Source organism: Megalobrama amblycephala, linkage group LG1 (assembly GCF_018812025.1).
Source record: "Megalobrama amblycephala isolate DHTTF-2021 linkage group LG1, ASM1881202v1, whole genome shotgun sequence".
Classification (NCBI taxonomy): Eukaryota; Metazoa; Chordata; class Actinopteri; order Cypriniformes; family Xenocyprididae; genus Megalobrama; species Megalobrama amblycephala.
Genome location: NC_063044.1, coordinates 42,034,073 through 42,053,812, shown reverse-complemented (window position 1 = coordinate 42,053,812; position 19,740 = coordinate 42,034,073). Strand labels below are relative to the sequence as shown.

General features: G+C 36.8%; 1 protein-coding gene and 1 long non-coding RNA gene across 3 annotated transcripts in view; both read left to right on the top strand.

The window, feature by feature from the left end:
- The window catches only part of usp31 (ubiquitin specific peptidase 31), a 37,129-nt gene extending 32,693 nt beyond the window's left edge, over positions 1-4,436 (top strand). Inside the window, exons 16-17 of one of the 2 annotated variants that reach the window (XM_048193477.1) lie at positions 26-64; positions 151-4,436. In XM_048193477.1, coding sequence (XP_048049434.1) covers positions 26-64; positions 151-1,643 — 1,532 coding nt within the window. In that variant the 3' untranslated portion in view covers positions 1,644-4,436. The remainder of the gene's footprint in view (positions 1-25; positions 65-150) is intronic. The other variant, XM_048193487.1, reaches the window with a different exon arrangement.
- A 5,582-nt stretch (positions 4,437-10,018) lies between these two features.
- Positions 10,019-12,990, top strand: LOC125249972. Its single transcript, XR_007180702.1, has 3 exons — positions 10,019-10,284; positions 11,340-11,396; positions 11,912-12,990. It is a non-coding gene; the product is annotated as an uncharacterized LOC125249972 (long non-coding RNA).
- Positions 12,991-19,740: the final 6,750 nt, after the last annotated feature.

Sequence of the window (19,740 nt, the reverse complement as noted above, 5' to 3'; positions counted from 1 at the left end):
TTATTATGTCTTCTCTCTCTTGTAGCTTTAGCGCTTACTAACACAGGATCTCCCGCCTTGCTCAGTTAAGACAAAACTGCATGCCAATGCTCTTTTCATTCAGTCTGGTATCAGCACATTAGTTTAAATCTCTCTGTCCTTTTTGTTAAGGAGGATTTTCAACGCGGCCCTTCGTGAGAAGCATTCAGCGGCAGAGCTTGTCATCTAGATCATCGGTTACCAGCCCTCTGGCTTTCAGTGAAAATGGGATGAAACCTTCCTGGTCTCTGTCAACAAAACTACAAATGAGATCCAACTCGCCCTCACGATTTTCTTTGGACTCGCGTTCCTCCCCTCCTCTAGAAAGGATAGGAGAAGCTTGTGACGACAAAGTATCCACATCCTGCTTCGGAGGCTACAGCAGACATGAGCGTCAGCCCAGCAGTAAGGCCCCGCTGGCCATGATGGAGGGTAATGGTAGTGATGACAGTAGTGGGAAAAGGATCTTAGACGATGCCTATTGTAGAGCTCCAACGCAGGCCGACAGAAAGAGCTCTAAAGGTGAGCCCATTGACAACAACAACCAGATTAATGCTGTGGACCAGAATACTCTCGGAGTGCTCTCCAAAGAGCAGAAGCATAAGAGCTCTGGGTCAGAGAAGAAAGCAGAAGGGTCCGCCAGCAAGAAGAGCTCCACCAAGACCAAGGGAGACCAAGAAAAGCCCTCCAAGAAGCGCCAGAGCACCTCTTCTGTAACGAAATCTCCATCCTCCCAAGTGTCTTCCAGCCCTCAAGCAAAGGGCACCAAAGCGACCAATCTAAAAGAGAAGAGTGATTCTCCCAAGAGTACAAAGGGTACACCTTCAGGAACGCCCTCCAGAAGGAAAGAGTCCTTGAAGGCACAGGAATCTCCAGTGTCAGGATGCACAAAGGGGAAGCCGTCCCTTGCTTCCACACCCCAATCCTCTGCCTCTCCATCGCCCACATCCAAGAAGAGCTCTTCGGTGGCTGAGAGAAACTCTGGCAAGAAGAAGTTGGTGGAGAGAGGCTCCAGCAAGGACTTGTCCCACACCAGTCCCCTTGCAGACAAGTCAAGAGTCAGTGGCACCCCACGGCCATCCCAACCTAGAACTGCCGAGGGAAGCCGTCCCGAGAGGAAGGCGGTGAGGAGCTCCAGCAGTAGCTCCTCAGTCACAAGCCTGCGCTCCCCAAGCGTCTCCTCGAGAGACCTCCGCCGCAGCAGCAAATCCGAGGATAAGGGACTCTCGTTTTTCAAGAGCGCGCTTCGGCAGAAAGAGACTCGGCGGTCTGCCGATCTGGGCAAGACCACGATTCTCGCCAAGAAGGCTGTCGAGAGGTCTGCCAAGTCCTGCAGCCAGAACAAACTCAATGCTGACGAGGGCGAAGGCTCGGAAAACTCTTCCCAGCAGGTCTCTCCGGAGCCACGCTCCAGCAAGGCTGCCACTGATGAGAAAGAGTCCTCGAAGACCTCCACTCCTAACAAGCGCTCTCTCTTACCAGTAGGCAAGTCCAAGTCTTCCAATTCTGAGACTAATCTCCAGTCTCCCATCAATGGGAAGAGGCCACTTGAAAAGATGGCATCCTCTAGAAAGCTTTCTTCCAGCATGCAATCCTCTGCACGGCCAACACAGACGCCTCAATGAAATTTTAATAGCCGTTCCATTATTTTCTGTAATGCAGCTATTTTTTGATGTGCCTATGAAGAATATAAAGTATATAGTATATACCTGTATTTTACTTTTTCTCAAAGAAAATATGTAAATTATCAGAAAGCGCCTTTCTATCCTGCCATGGAACCAAGTCGTTGCCTCTGGCAGGGTACGGTATATGAATCTACTACTGTTCATGACTCTGAATAGGAATGTTTTAACTTAGCACTTTGTACATATTTTTTCTCCCTCAAATAATGCTTAGATGTAATGGATAATATGTACAATACTTTTTAACTTGGTACCTTTTTTTTTGTCTTTAGACAAGTCACTTATGATGAAATTAGATTCTTGCGATATTCCTTGGAGTACTGTACCAATTCACTCCACATCTACACTTGGTGCTATTTACAGTCCAGTGTTCCCCTGGCACTGATACAGTATGAGATCAAGAAGAGTTACATCATGAAACTTGGCCGAATTTGAAGCTGTACACTATGGGGTTCAGCAGTGAATGATCTCATTGGTACCTCTCAAAGGCTGCTCTCCTACCCCAACTCTTTCCTTTTGTACTCGAGAGCAGTTACAAGTGTTCAAGTAGCATTACTGCCCTAAGAAATGTGCCGATAGCTGAATTGTTGCTGTATGAATGTGATCTTTCGATTGGTAAATTAGTGGAGGACAATCTTTAAACTCAATCTATTCAGTTTATGCCAGAAAAATGCTGTGTGATCTCCTTGTCTGGATATTAATGGAGGCCGTGTAAGCCCTGCATGAAATTGTTTTGTATATCTTTGTTTTTATAATGAAATTTTGAAAGCCACATAATCATACTTGAACCATTTCATGCCCGCCAAATCCAATGCCAACATATATGAGCAGTTTTCATTTGGCTTGAGTGTGCTGGAGTTGAACCCTCGTGCAACGGTTTTTATCTCCATATTTATCTGTGGACAACCAGTGCAATAGTTTTCAACACTTTGTAGGAGAACAGATAATATTGACATTCTCTATTTGGGAATGTTGCTGTTTTAGAGAAAAATGATTTTAAAGATAAATACTGTGCATATGCAATAGTAATGAAAAACATTTAATCAATGTTAAATCAAAATATTTTTCAGGATTGTAAAGCCTCACCATGATAATGGGGTTTCATTTTTAATTCTTTTTTTTCTTTTTTGTGCCAAGAGTTTAAGATTTAATACCCAGTCAAAATGGCTCTGCAGAAACAACTTTATTTTACATACTTGTCAACACCATAGAGTTCACCTAAATATATTTCCATCTCGAGTAAGCTCAGACAAGTTCATTTGGACTAATTCAAAATGTTATATATGACAGGAGAAATGTAAGGTTAAACAAGTCATTATTGTTACATTTGCATAATGGTGTCATTACGTCGGCCACTGTTCAGCTTGCTGCCCTGTAATTAAAACATTAATCCAAGTGGTGCTGACGCCACTGTTGAACCGTTCTCATTTTCATGCTGCATTTTGGTCTCAGAAACCCTTCCCTTTTAGCACACTATATCTTAAAATAGATACTTTAGCAATGAACCTAATGTGTAGCACGCTTTCCACCCTTTTTTTGCAACAGGCCCATATTGTGTGTGCACTGAAAAAGTATTTGTACAAAGCAGTATTGCATGATTACATTGACGCATGCACTTAACTATGCAAGTGACTGTTGCTAAACAAAACAAGTCTGGTTATCAATGTGCTTTTTTAAAAAACGAAAACGGCATGAAATTTTCTTTTTAATGCTTTTTTGCACACTTGTCAATTTTGATTTCTTAAATATTGCAATATGAGAGCATAAATTATTAGCTTTAACTATATGTATTCAAAAATTTGCAATTGGCATTGCATTTTCATGCTTTTTTTTTTTTCCTTTTATACACTATCTTTTTTATTATTATTAATGATACTATTATTTTAATTCATAAGCTGTTCTTTAGGGAATGACCTCCCTGTTTCCATGTGATGAATTTAGTTTTTTAAATATTTTTATAGTCAGACCTATTTTGATTTTTCACATTTCGCTGGCGTGATGTGTTCTGGTCATGCTTTCACATGTAGTTTGTAGGGAGTGTCGTATCTTATATTGACCTTTATCATCAGCATTCATTCAGTGCACACAATTCCCGCATCGCTTGAAATGCTGATACACTAAACACTACATTCATTTTGTCTTTCATGTCATTCCATGTCTTGAGTTGTGAATTTCTCGGACCATGAATTCAGAGAAGTGCTATTACCCTTTCTAAGTCTTGTTGCATATGGGATATTTTCAGTGGCTGAAGTGCTAATATGACATGGTCTTATCAAGCGTTTGGATAGGACGGATGACTTTATCATTATAATGAAGCTGTATCAGTCTTATGATATATGCGTGCTCTTGGTTTACACACTGGAATGATTTTGGCCCAGAGCAGTTTTCATGTATTATTCACGAACTGGGACCCGCTTTGGTGGGCTTATAACTTGGGCTGTCATTTTATTATACAAACGTCAGTCTAAGTCAACCAAAAGAGGAAAATAATAATAAACCATGTAAATGTTTGGTTGCATGAGACTGTGTCAAATGCTTTTTGTTAATTTATTTGTATGTTTTATGTGTATGCACTTTTATTTTTTATGGGTTTTTTTGTATTATTATTTTAAATAATGCATTTCTTTGATGAATCATTTGTATTCATAACATTGTCTCCCCCAATGTAAGTTGGCGGTTGAATTATGATTAAAAAATAATAAAAATATAGACCTGTATTAGAGGTCTAACCTCAAATTTGTACTCGAAATGGTTATTTTGAATCATTTTATTTGCTTAGCTTTGATCTTTTCTTTGCATCAAGCACTGTAATATCCAATGTTGACCACAAGATGGAGCTTGCCACCTTCCTTTTAAAAATATGCTGTGACAGTAGATTTCCTGTTAGGAGTAAAACAAAGGCCATTTTTTTGGAGACTGTCCCTTTATTTTCTCCGCACTTCTGAAAATTGGCGACTAACCCAGCGATTTATGTATTTATAAAGCGCTTATAGTTAAAGCGAAATTAACCAAATGAATCATTCTGCGTGAATGTGTAAACAGTCATGTCTTAAGTGAATGTAAACAGGGGGGTTTAAAATAAAGCCTTGCAGTTCTCATGTGCTAAATGTGTCTTTAAATTAAATTAGTGCATCAGCTCCAATGTATTAATTTTTTCATAAGGCAGGTGCATGTTTACATTTAATCTCGCATTCTGAGAAAAGACAGTGTTCTTTGTGTTTGCTTTAATAGCAGTCCAAATGCTTTTGCACTGCAGAAAAACACGGCTATTATTTCATTTGAGGCCGCGATATAGGCTTCAACCCCAGCAAACGTTTCTGAGGGCTTATCCCTCCCTCAGCATCCATAACCTCCAGGGACAACTACAATATTTATTGTTTGCTTTTAGCTGAACTTCACTCCGTTTTCTCGTTGCTCAGCAGAGGTGAAAAAGCTGTCTCTAAACAAACTGCATCGGTAAGGTGTTCAAAAGCACCGGCAGACCTAATACATTACAGTTTGCTGCATTTCAGACTCCCTCCTCTCAATTCTCGCCTTTTCTGTTTACCTTTTTTAAAAACAGCATCGCTTTCCCCTCTCCATATTACAGATTCTGACAACCATTTGTGTTCGTGAACAGCCCAGTTCTTCTGAGTGTTATCATTAGCAGCTATTTTTGAGGTCTGGCAAGTGCTCTGGGTGTTAAGTGCAAATGCAATGCTGAATATTTAACATCTGCGATATTAATTTACACAGTCTAGATAGAGGCTCACCTAAAGTGCTCTTTGCACCGTTTAATCCATAAATGAGTTACAGATTGGAGGAACCTCATTGATACAGTTTTGTTCTTTGTGGCATTTTATGTTTTGCCATAAAGTTAATAGCTTTTCTGTTTATTGTTAGTTTGAGATTTGGAAACGCCTAACCAGTTATAAAATTGTGACTATTGGCTGCATCTCAAAGAGCATTTTTAGACAATATAAGCAAACTATATAATAATTATTATTTGTTATATATATATACATATATATACTACCATCAAATGTTTTTTGAATGGTAAGATTTTTTTAATGTTTTTAAAAAAAAGTCTCTTCTGCTCACCAAGGCTTCATTTATTTGATCCAAAACACAGCAAAAATAGCAATATTGTGAAATATTTGTACAATTTAAAAGAACTGTTTTCTATTATAATATATTTTAAAATGTAATTTATTCCTGTGATCAAAGCTGAATTTTCAGCATCATTACTCCAGTCTTCAGTGTCACATGATCCTTCAGAAATCATTCTAATATGATGACTTGCAGCTCAAGAAACATTTATTATTATCATCAATGTTGAAAACAGTTGTTTTTTTTTTGTTTTTGTTTTTCAGGATTTGATGAATATAAAATTCAAAAGAACAGCATTTATCTGAAATAGAAAGTGTTTGTAACATCACTACCGTTCAAAAGTTTGGGATCAGTTTTTTTTTTTGTTTTTTTTGATAGAAATTAAAGAAATATTCAGCAAGGATGCTTTAAATTAATCAAAAGTGACAGTATAGACATTTATAATGTTGCAAAACTAAAAAAAAAATATATATATATATATTTATTAATATATATATTATATATATAATATACACACACAACCTGCAATGGCTTAACACTTTAATAAGTTAAGATTTATTATTTTTCCATCCATCCATCCATCTTTTTTTTTTCTTTTTTTTTTGCACTAAAACATTTAATCCACATTAAAATGCTATATAGCAGACGTCCATGTGAGTGATATGAATCTGGAACTTTTCAGCTGAATCTTAATGGCAAAAATAATAATAATAATATAGAGAATATTCATAATTTTGGCTAATTTTATAAACATAATAGTGCTGTCAAATTGATTAATTGCATCTAACATAAATGTTTGTAAATATTTATACACAAACTTTTTGTTAGATGCGATTTGACAGCCCTAACAACTTGTTAGGGCTGTCAAATCGCATCTAACAAAAAGTTTGTGTATAAATATCACAACTAACGCAATTATTGTATTATACTGAATACATTGTAATGTATTTTCATTATATATTTTTTCATATAATAAATCCACCTTTATAAATAAATATGAATACCTTTATAAATAAATATGCTATTTTTTTTTTTAATGTGCACTTAATCATATTTTTAAAATGATTTAATCAGAATACAGCTACTTTTGAATTGCCATCAGTGGAGAACGATACTTTTTGCCCCCAGATGGTGTAGTTACTACATCTACCAGCAGGAGCTAATGTGGAGCTTCCAAAAAAGCTAACCAGCTAAACCTTTACTCTTTGTAAGGTAGGCAGCTCACTTTTCATTCAACGTTTGTGTCCACTGCATCTCTGCAAATCCCACTCAGCTGACTATGATCACAATCTCATACCTTTTTAACTAACATCTGCCACCTCACCTCCACACTCGCTGCCGCTGGCATCTACTCCTCCCCAGCTCCATCTGCAGTCTGCTCAGCGCTCGAGTCTTTACAGGCCAGATGAAGAGTGTTCATCGCCATTCGGCCCGATTGTGTTGGCTAATTACGACAGTTAGTGGTGAGAAGTGTGAGAGTCATTCACAGGCCATTAGAGCTCAGTCCGTGAGGTGATATCATCTGTCACTTCCGCTCTAGTCCCCTGCAGCGTTCCAGTGTCTGTGGCATCAGTCTGCATCCGTCGAAACCTGAAACTCTAAAGCCTTAAATCTGCCTTGTAAGCCTTGCGCTTCAGTTCTTTGCTTCTCTTGTGAAGTAAGTACGCACTTGCCTGACTAGTGGTTTAATTGAACACTTAACATTGATCAAGATATCTTCTTTAGCCAGATGTGAGATGTATAGGGAACAAACCTTTCAAAAACAACTCCTAAACGCTCCCAACTGTTTCACATCTAACCTCAGTGAAGGCAATGAAAATAAACAAGACCATCAAATTATGCTTATTTACCTTTGAGATGCAAATTTTTCATTTTACGCCGTGCCTCTATAGTCAAGGGCAGAGGGACGATGAAATGATGAAAAATGTGTTGAATACCGATCAACAGAGGCCCCCTTGTGCTCATGCTGACCTCTAACCGCGACTGCGCTAAGAAAGATAATGCACTGCTCTCATTAGAGCGACAGGAAAAAGTGAGAATTGTTTCAATATGACCAACAATAATTGCTGTTAAATTATCTGGAAAACTTTAGATAAAGGGTTCGTTCACCCAAACCATGACAATTCTGTCATCCTTTACTCATCCTCGTTTTATTACAAACACGCATGACTTTCTTTTTACTTTTTTTTTTTTATTATTTACAGTGAACGTGAATAGAGATGGATGCTGTTGAGCTTCACCTGTAAAGGTGCTACAAAACCGTACATTTTATGCTCTTTATTTCAAGCTTTCTGACGCTATGATAGCTTTTAGTTAGAAAAAAAAATGGAATTTGAAATTATTTGTATTAGAAAAATGTTTGATTAAAGAATTAGTTCACTTTCAAATAAATTTTCCTGATAATTTACTCACCCCCATGTCATCCAAGATGTTCATGTCTTTCTTTCTTCAGCTGAAAAGAAATTAAGGTTTTTGATGAAAACATTCCAGGATTATTCTCCTTATAGTGGACTTCAATGGCCTTCAGACGGTTGAAAGTCAAAATGACAGTTTCAGTGCAGCTTCAAAGGGGTTTAAACAATACCAGATGAGGAATAAGAGTTTTTTTCTAGCGAAACGATTGGTCATTTTCGAAAAAAAAAAAAAATACAACTGTATATGGTTTATAAACACAAATGATCGCCTTGCATGTGCTTCCGCTTTCCGTATTCCATTTTAGAAAAAGTTTCTATTTTTCTGCGACGTCGCAGCACACCGCGGCCGAGTTGGGCTCATTCCAGCTGCGGTGCGGCTGATGCGGTTATTTTTATTGATTTAAAATACAAGTACATCAAACAAACACATCGAATTCACATGTCTTTTTGAAATTGTAGGTTTTGCAAATGTCAAGTAGGCTACTTTACTACAGAGCAAACAGGAAGGCTGCCAATGTCGCTCATTGACAGCAAACTGATTCTTCCATTCTTCTTACCTTTGATGCTGATGCTACAACTCTTCTTGTTTGCACGTGTTCCTTCATTGTATGTTCCTCATTTCGTTTTTCTCCTCTAATAACAAATTTGACCATTTTGATCCCTAAATAGAGTACCTCAGGCATGACGTGTTTTTGTAGGCAAAACCCGGAAGCGAGTTATCATTTCAGGACTTCCGGTTCCATCGCCCCGAAGTCTATGGGCTTTTTGAATGGGTGTTTGCTAAATCGCCTGAAAAAAGGTCTGTGGTTAACAAAGCCTCTAAATACTTTCACGTTTTGATCTATGACATAAAACACACCAGTTATAACCCACTTGTGATTTTTTTAAACTTTTACTGTGTCTTAAAATCGGTGGTTGCTAACAAGTTGCTAAAAGGGACTACTTCCTTTGGCGGGGACTTTAGACGTCATTAAAAACGGGACATTTGGACAGCATTTCTCATGAAAAAGTGGATAAGTATTAATAACAGTGCAGATCATAATCAGTGAGCATGTTTTTAAATAAAGTTGTTTTCTTAATAAAGTTTGAGGAAGCTTGGTGGTGACGACGTTGATCCGCGACCACGGTGTGCTGTAGTCCGTTTATAGCCTACTGTTAGCCTTTTATATCTGACCACTTTATTTAGGCTTCAAAATCTATAATGTTGTGTTAACTTGTAAAGATTATCTTGATAGACAAAACGTGTAAGTGTCATAACCCTTTGTTAAACACAGAGCTTATTTTCTGCGATTTTCCAAAAGTCTATGGGAAAAATGCATAGGCTTTCGATCGAGGAAACCCGTGCGCCGCTAACTTCCGGGTTGGCCTACAAAAACATTTAATCTCTGAGGTACTGTAGGCGTTTCTCAATGTCAAGGAAGGATCCTCGGAAGCCAGAATTTCGAGGATACTACGTCATCGGCATCCGTCGAAGGACTGTTCCAATGTCAAGGATCCTCGGATTTTCAAACAAGGACTGAGTCCTTCGTTCGAAAAATATCCCATATACAGAAAAGGATGCATATGTGTAGCCTTTGCACTCTTCGCGCTCTCAAATCACCCACAATCCTATGCGCGCAGCTTTGCGATCTTGTTCAAAAAATTTACAAAAAATGTCGGACATTAGCGGGCAAAATGCTTTCAAATGTAAGTATATTTACGTTACCAAACATTTGTTATAATTGTAGTAAATATGTCAGATAAATAAAGTTTAAGGTTTAAATGCCAGTACAAATTACTACCGTATTGATATTATAAATTATACGAATACAAATTACGTTATTGATGGCTAACTGAACCGGACCGTCATTTAACAATTGTTAGCTTGGTTGCCGTCACCGGCATTTCTTTTATAAATAACTAGTTAAGTTGTCCAAAGTAATTTAACGTTAATATTATACCATTATACCATTCACAGCGTTATTCATAGCTTTCTCATCTTTTTTAACAGGGACCAAGGAACAAATGGAGGCGTTCATACGTCTCCGTGTAGAAAAGCAGCTGTTTACCGGGGGGAGAGACACCGCGGCAAACGGATATCGGTGAGAAGCAAATTATTTAATGTTCAGAAGTGATAGCTGTGTAATCACTGATGTAATGACGTGCACTTGCTAGTCTGTTCCATTTACGTGTTCTCCGAATGCTAAAGAGGAGCCTCGCCTAGCCTCTGAAGGAAGTGACTTGGAAGGACCAGTCCTGCCAAGGAAGTATCCTTGACATTGAGAAACACCTTCTGTTTACAAAAATAATGGCTACTGTTGGAATTCTGCCAAAGCGCGCGCTTGTTCGTTAAGTGCGTAATTGCGTCAGTACATATAGGTCTGCGCTTGTCTAAAAACAATAAATGCCCACCAAAATTATTTTATACAACATTATAACATTATAGCTCAAATTTATATTTGTTTAATCCATTTTAATTTAAATTTAAAAACAAAAATAGATTGTAAAACTATAATTTATTTTTTTAATTGTGGTCGGCATATCGCGGGCCGCATCTGCACTCGTGACGGGCCGCAGGTTGAGAACCACTGCTGTAGAAACATGCCAGTGCAAAATGACAACTTGACATGGAGGGGGACCTACGGTGTATATAGATAGAAATGGCTCATTCTAAGGTAATAAAAACATAACGGTTCATTATGAAAAGTCTTTATACACCACTGAAAACATAGTTATGTATATTATATTGCATTTCTTTCGATAGTTCCTTCCAAATTTTACACATTGCACCTTTAACGCTGGTTGACACTCATCATAAAACAAAAAGATGACGCAGTTGTTGCATTTGAAATTGCATAGTCTCTTGAGTAGATGCTTCTTTTGAATAAGCAATTACTTTATGACTGTTAAAAAAGTATGTTCGTCTTAACATGAATGTGTGTAGTATGAATGTAATCTGGATGTACGGCATTCGCCATGTCATCATTGTCATGTGACCTACTTGTTTCATTTCCATTCATAAATCCTCTCCTGTGGCCTCATGGGATAGTAAAGTGTCCATCATATGCATATCTGTCATCTGGGTACTTGCCTAACATTTTTGAATACAGTGAATATGTATATTCTACTCTTTCACATATTGTTTTTCACCATGTAGGCGTATTTAGATACAGAGTGTCGCACAAAATCATGTTGGAGGAGATGACAGACGAAAGTAAGACATTCAGCCCACCCCCCAAAAAAGTAATTTCACCCAGTGAGTTCTGTCTGTACACTTTTGTAGAGTTATGATTACAAACTCTCTACCTCCCTACACTCGCATTTTGAGAGTGATTCATTGACCAAAAAAGAAAAGAAAACGGTTATGATGAATTATGATGAATCATAGTTATGATGATGAATACTTATTCTAAATAATTTTTTTATTTTTTTCAGAATCTCTATCGATATTGCAATAATATTTCGGCATAAATAATTGTTTAGTGAAATCCTGTTCCTTCCCTTGATGCATAAACCAGCATGAATTCCATATTGGTCCTGATTTATGCTAGTAGTGCTGGTCTAGCATAGGTCTAGTAGTGATTTTTTTCAGCAGAGTTACGAGGCACAAAGTTTGACTATGCAAATACATGAATGAGATACACATACTACAGAGTTCTCACTAACTTTTAATGTATGGAAAAGAGCAGTGTGAACATTTTTCAAAATATCTTATTTTGTTTTCCACAGAAGACAAAGTCATAGAGGTTTGGAACAACATGAGGGTGAGTAAATGTCAGAATTTTATGTATTTTAGGGTTGAAATATCCCTTTAACTAGACCATGTTATTGTCAGCTGAGAACTACAGCTCTTTTTAGTATTCTTGGACACTGCTGCTGTTCTCTTTGGTTTCCCAATCGTACAAGAAGTCAGACATTGTCTGGATCTCTTCCCGTGGCATAACAAAGAGAGGTAGACAGCAGTCACACGGAGGAACCTGTGGTTACACTCCGCTCCGATACGACTAGAAGTTTTAAGTGGCACAGATGGCGTCATTTACGTACAATCACCTTGTCCGTCGTACTGTGTTCTTCTTGTTTGCACTCAATAATTTCTCTCTCCCGCAGTAAAGTAGGTTACTTTAGTAATTCACCAGTGGTTTTCATCCCCTTTGTCCCCTTTCTCTGACTTGGCCCTGGAGAGTGAACAGAACTTTGTAAGAAAATCGATAGTAATTGATTCCTCCAAGGCTAGACATAGAGGGCCACTATTCAGAGCCAAGCATAGGAGCATCAGAGTGAGAGGCAGAGGACCTTGGGTTTAACATGCACACAACAAACCCTGCTAAAGGTCACCAATGTGATGCTGTTTACAGCTGCAGATTATCAAAAAGAGCCCGAGCAACTGCATATTTACAGACTTGTGGAGATGAGCCTCAATTACAGGGATGCTGGCTGTTTTCTAAAGGTTATTTGAAGGCGTACTTTTGAGATTTTTGATTGGAGTGTATTGTGTGCCTGTGAAAAGTTTACAGGCTCTCTTTTTGCTTTTTCACTACTGCATTTTTCACCTGTCACTGAAGGTAAGGTGAAAGTGAAAACAGATTTCTCTAAACTAAAGAGAAGAGAGGGCTGAACTTGATTTTGATTTCTAAAAGTGGGCGTCACACGTCAAAATCGAGCCAGACTGGAGTTGTAGTTGATTGTTGTGAAGAAAAAGATTTGGACACAGAAGTCGAAGGTCAAGAGCAACTCGACATATTACCAATTGTAATGCTTCTTTTCTTTTTTTTCTTTGTTTTAAATCTATTTGTTATGATTGTTGATAGCTTATAAAGTTGATTTGATTGTGTTTCATAGTTTCTATCCCATTTGTCTGTGTTTACAGCTTTGAATCTTTTGGAACTTTTTCACTGTAGAGAGAAATATTCAAACTTATTGGCCAAATTTTGACTAAACATAGCATGTTTCTCAATATTAACTTCTTGTTCATATTCATATTCACATTCTATTTTTGCTCTTGCTTAAATGGATAGTTCACTCAAAAATGAATAATCTGTCATCTTTTACCCACCCTCATGTTGTTCCAAATCTGTATCACTTTCTTTCTTCTGTCAAACTACAAGACACAATTTGGAAGAATGTTGGTAACCTAACAGTTTTGGACCCCTTTGACTTTCATTTGTATGGATAGCATGAGTGTGAGTAAATGATGACATTATTTTCATTTTTGGGGGAACTATCCCTTTAAAGGTTCTCAAACAGGGAGCTTGGACCCATTATGTAGCCTCAGCACACTACCAAGGAGGCAACTTAAAATGATTTAAAATATGACAAAGCATTAAAATAAGCTAAAACAACTAAAAAAAAAAAAAAAAAAAAAAAAAAAAAAATCAACTAAAATTATTTAAAAGACCATAATGGTCATTTTCTTTATTTAAAGGAATGAGGACTGTTGGGGTTAAGACATTACAAGTAACACAAGTTGCGTAATCAGATTACTTTTTTCAAGTAACTAGTAAAGTAACACATTTTAAATTTACAACAAAATATTTTTAAAGTTATTTTTTCAAAAAAATAATGCAAGTTACTTTGTTTTCCCATTTATTGACTGTCCTGTCCCGATTCATGATGCTTATTGTAGTTCTAGACTAAATGTGAACAGGCATTTATTTACTCATCTCACTTGCACAAAAACAGATTCAGTATTCCTCAAAATCAATAAAAACAGTGAAATGCAAACAATAAAAGAATATTATGCAAACCTGCAATAATTATGTTTAATAACACAAAGATAGGTTTATATAATTATTTAATTACAAGCGTTCATAAATAATTTGCATATACTGTATGGAAAACCTCAATATACAGAGGAATTTCTGAATTTCTAGATGTACAAAGTTTCTGTTTTTTAGAACTGGAAATTAATAAAATCTTAAATAGTCCTCTGGAAATGCTTTCGATGACTACAGCAGAAGCCCCATTAATATCTTTACCTTCGACAGTGGGGACCTTGAAAAGCAGAGAAGCACAGAGAAACACAATTACCCTTAAATCAACATTAAAGGGTTAGTTCACCCAAAAATTAAATTTCTGTTGTTCCACACCCGTAAGACCTTCGTTCATCTTCAGAAAACAAATTAAGATATTTTTGTTGAAATCAGAGAGGTATATGACTCGTCCATAAACAGCAATATAATCAACACTTTCAAGGTCCAGAAAGGTACTAAAGACATCATTAAAACAGTCAATACTGTGACTGCAGTGGTTCAACCTTAATGTTATGAAGCGACAAGAATACTTTTAGTGCACAAAAACAATACAAAAATAATGACTTTATTCAACAATCTCTTCTCTTCCCTGTCATTATCCTCACGCAGGTGAGCACAGTGAAGGCTTCCGTGTTTACGTCCGAATGCTGGCTCAGTATTGGCCAAAGCTGATCACGTGATGCATGCGTGTGATGATGACACAGGAACCAGCCAATAATGAGTCAGCATTCTGATGTAGAACCTGGAAGCGCTGAATGTAAACAACGTATGAGAATGACACAGAAGAGAAAATATTGTTGAATAAAGTCGTTATTTTTGTTTTGTTTTTGCGCACAAAAATTATTCTCAAAAAATTATGGTTGAACCACTGCAGTCATGTCGACTGTTTTAATCATGTCTTTAGTACCTTTCTGGACCTTGAAAGTGTTGATTATATTGCTGTCTATGGATGAGTCATATACCTCTTGGATTTCATCAAAAAATATCTTAATTTGTGTTCCGAAGATTAACGAAGGTCTTACGGGTGTGGAACGAAATGAGGGTGAGTCATTAATGACAGAAATTTCATTTTTGGGTGAACTAACCCTTAAAATTATTGTATTAATTATCAAGATTTTAGAAAGGAGGCATTATCTACAACAGCACATAGCTGTTTGTATATTGGTCAAACTTATTTTCCTCCCATGGCAACATCAGCTGTTAGGAAAGTCATTTCAGAGATGGACCGAATTGTTACATTGTGATGAATGATTATAAAGCCAAACATTTTTATCATTATTATTATTATTATTTGGATCAGCATGCACTGATCACTTGTGTATTAAGGAAGTTATTTTGATTTCATGTTGAGTTATCGGCTAGGCTGTTTCAGGCCAGGAATACATTCCCTTACTATTCGTTTCCTATGTGTCAGTTTCACTTTCCTCTGGTGATTCTGTCATTACCTTCGTAGAGTGATGTGTAGAGTAGAGATACGACAGGAACAAACCACCCAGAGCACGGCCACAGATAAAGAGGTCCGAGATGTGTCTCTCCTGTGGTGCGATGAGGTCAACTGGGCCGACAGCTTTTAGATTGATGCAGGACATCCTCCCAGATCACCGCAGCCCACTGGGCGAGAAAGTGTTGAACAACACGAGCAGTAAAACGAGACCCCTGCAGGGATTTCTGGACACAAGACTCCCTGCGGTCTTGATGAGCCTCTCCCCTGCTTCACACCTTCATCATCAAGGATTGTTTCAGGACATTCATCCTCTAAACCCTCCCGTTCGGGGGAAGACGACACGCTCAGAAAACACAATGTGAGTGTGCAGGAGAGAAATATTTTGGGGGCCATTGTTCTTGTTTTGGAGATGACTTGCTATAATTTCCTTTACTTTCCTGTCTGATGTTATCTGTAGAAACAAATACACAGTTTATCTGGCATGGAAACAAAAGCACAGTGTTTGACTGAGATCCCCATCACAGCAATCCAAACCCAAGCTTGATTTTAATATAGATCTTTGGGGTTCATGTTCTCAGCCGTTAAGCAGAGCTCAAATGCCACATGATTTTATCTCCCCTCATACTGGATGAGTTGCTTTAAGATATTGATACTCAATCTGTTTCACTTCATCTAACATCCGGGGAAGTTTCATTTAAAATGATTCTTAAAGTCTGTCTTAGTCTTTGTCAGACTGTTTCATGTGGGCAAAATTAGTTTTTTAACCCTCTGGTCGTCTTTGGTCAAAAATTACTTTTTTTTTTTTTTTAATTAAATTTACTTAATCGGAATGAGATACTTGGTGACTTTTGTCGCATTAGCTATGTGAAAAAAAAAAAAAAAAAAATCATGGATATGATTTGGATATGTTAAAGGGTTGAAAAAAAAGTAGTCACACTTGGCTCCTTTGCGTTAAAAAATGACCGACATGACGGAAATGAATGGGAAATACAACAAAAAATAACCCAGAGAATCTTTTTGTGGTACAAATTACAATTCAGCCACTGTGCAGAAAAAAAGTGCACAGCAATGAAGGGGTGACACTCTAAAATGTCAAGAGTACAAAATAGACATCCATCCATTTATTGGATTTTGAAGTTTTGTATAACAAAATGTCCACCTCTGTGTTCAGGTTTGACTGTAGTAAAATTAATGCAAAAACTGACACTTCAAATCAACATTTAAAAAAAATAATAATAATAAAATTAAAATCTAAACATTGTCAAAAAGTAGTCTTTGAGAATGTGTAAGTAGATATCCAAATCCACAATTCAACAGCTTAACTTAAAAGTATTTATGTCTAAAAAAACACTAGCGAATTTATAATCCACTTTATATAGAACTATATAGGAATCTAGTGGTTACACGATGGCATTACATAAGTTTTTGTTTTGTTTTTTTACTCCCAAAGGATGACACTAATCTACCTTCAAAAATATAAAAATGTGGATTTTAAATGCCTTGTCTCTATTTTAACATGGAATACTGCTTTAATTGAAAAAAATAATTAAAAATATATTAGAAAAAAAAAAGTGTATTATTTTCAATGGGGAAAAAATGCTAATTAAATTTGTATAAATATTGCATAGTATCATAACATACCTGCAACATTTTAAATATCAATTGAAAAAATATTATTGAACAAAAATATATGACATAGATTTTCCTGAAAAACAAAAAAAAGTTACATGTCAAGGCTTTGGTCACTTTTGACCGTGAAGGAGCCAAGTGTGACCCCTAAACGAAGAGGACCAGAGGGTTAAAAATTAATGCTGCCCATGTCCCAATGACAAGTCAATGAATTTGTTCAATTGCAAATTTAGTGTCACAGTGACAGTGAACACATTTATAATTTTTATATTTCTATTCATCAAAGAATCCTCAAAAATGTATCATAATTTCCACAAACATTTAGAAGCACAACTGGTTTCAACATTGATATTAATCAGAAATGTTTCTTGAGCATCAAATCATCATATTAGAATGATTTCTGAAGGATCATGTGACACTGAAGACTGGAGTAACGATGCTGAAGGAGTTTGAAAGCTTCAGTTCACATTCATTGTAATAATAGCATGGAAAGAAGCAAACAACACAGTATTCAGCATTTTTTTTTTGTGTGTGTGTGTGTTCCACAGAAAAGAGACATTCATACGGTTGGGAACGGCACGTGGGTGAGTAAATGATGACAGAAGTTTAGTTTACTATTCCTTTAAATTTCAATTCAAAATACAACATGGCTTCCTGTTTGCTAACTGAATTTAAATTCATGAATTGAATTGAACTTGGTGTGCAACCCTGGTGTGTATGTAACTCCAGTGAGAGTTTTCTGCCTCTGTTCTCAAACAAGGGAATGATCAATAATCAAACAGCATTTCCACTCCTCTTCATTTATATGCTGAAAAGCCCAGTGCATGTAGAACAAGCTAACACAGTTACTTAGGATCAAGTCTCATCTTCAGAGAGTCATGCAACAATCATGACAGCATGCGTGTTTGTGCGAAAGAGGGATGGACTTGCTTTTGATCGGCCGTGCATAATTACAGTATTTCACAAGCCCTGCTGATGTATATCACCGCAGCGAGCTCATACACATTCATTCATCATGACAGCAGATGCTGACTGGTTTGATTGCTGCTTCTGAAGCTTTCACTCAGATTTAATGAAGCCTCTGCACCTGTCAATTAGGTCATATTACAGCTCTCGTACTCTCACAACTTGATTAATATAATGCCAAACAAAGGTTGATAGCTGGGGTAAACATATTTTTCTCTTTATGCATTTCACCACCTCTTTTAAATATTGCTGCTGTTTCCTGTTATATTTTCTTGTCATCATCTTTGCAATGCTCATAATGGGGTAACTTCTTGTGATGGTGTAAAGATTTAGTCAAAAGTTTTTGTTTTTTATTGTAAAACATTTAGCTGAGGCTGTAACCATGTTTTGAACATTGGGGGAACATTTTGTGTTATTATTTAAAAGACCATAATGGTAATATTCTTTATTTAAAGCTGCAGTCTGTAAGTTTTGCCTCTTTGTCGCCATCTCTGTTTGAAACCTGCCATTGCAGTTATTTGTGAAATTATCATCTTTACGTGGGTTGTGAATCGGCACGGCTCCTCAGCGCAAATGAATCTAATGTTTGCTGTCAATCACCACACCGGTGTGGATACTGTACTTCAGAATCACAGATTAAAAACATTACAATAAATTGTGCTGCCAATGATGATTAAATCTAACGATCGCTTAGCTCGGATCGCATCAAACCGTGCAAATTATTATTATTGTTATACTTTGTTCTCAAATTGTTAATGTTAACAACATCAGCATTGCGTGACTATGTGTATTTAGTATGTATTAGCGTTACCTTACCTGTAGATTTCAATTTCTGTAATCACTCCTCAGTCCAAAGTCTTTTGCTTTTGAATACAGATGAATCTCCTGTTTTCACTGATGATTGTCATTTGGACCTTTCTGGATTAAAATCCGCCATCAAAATAAGTTTAATTATTGCAGCTGCTGTGAGAAAAGGCTATAAATGATACAGACGTGACGTAATGATGCAAAGACGAACAAATGCATGCTCATTTCCCATGGAAACCCACCAGTACCATCTGGATTAGGAAACATTATTACAAGCTTATCGTTGTGAATCGGGCTAAGGTTACTAAGGAGATAGTTTTACACACTGGCTGGTTATGTACTTGCTCAAAAATTGATTTAGGATCATTTTTAGCCAGAAAAAGTTACGGATTGCAGCTTTAATGCAATGTTGGGGGTAACGCGTCACAAGTATTATGCAAACCTGCAATAATTATGGTAAATAACACAAATATACTTTATGTATTTAATCTCACTTTATTAACCAATGTCTACTGACCTTTGATGATCCAATTTAACCACACAAATAAGCAAAAATGACTAGATAAACATCAAATTTGTATTTTTTCTTCTTCATTCTGAATTAAGAGTGTTGAACTTTCTTCTCCTGCATCCTATTCTTCTTCAAACTGTAATGGCAGCACAGCTGAAAGATTTGTTTGAGCTGCGCCCTCTATTGTACAGGTGTGAATTTGCATTCCCTTAATCGTTTCACTTTTGGTGTGAAAAGTGCCAAAAATAGAACTTTTGTATTTTGTTATTAAAAAACAAAACTTTCAGTTCCAGCCCAGGTGAGAAAAACGCAAAAGTAAAGGAATGGATTACTTTACATAAAAAGTAACTAAGTTACTTTCTTTGAGAGTAATGCAATATTGTAACGCATTACTTTTAACCATTAAAATTGGGTTTCTGTGAATCCTAAAGCCCGCCTTCTTTGATTTTAT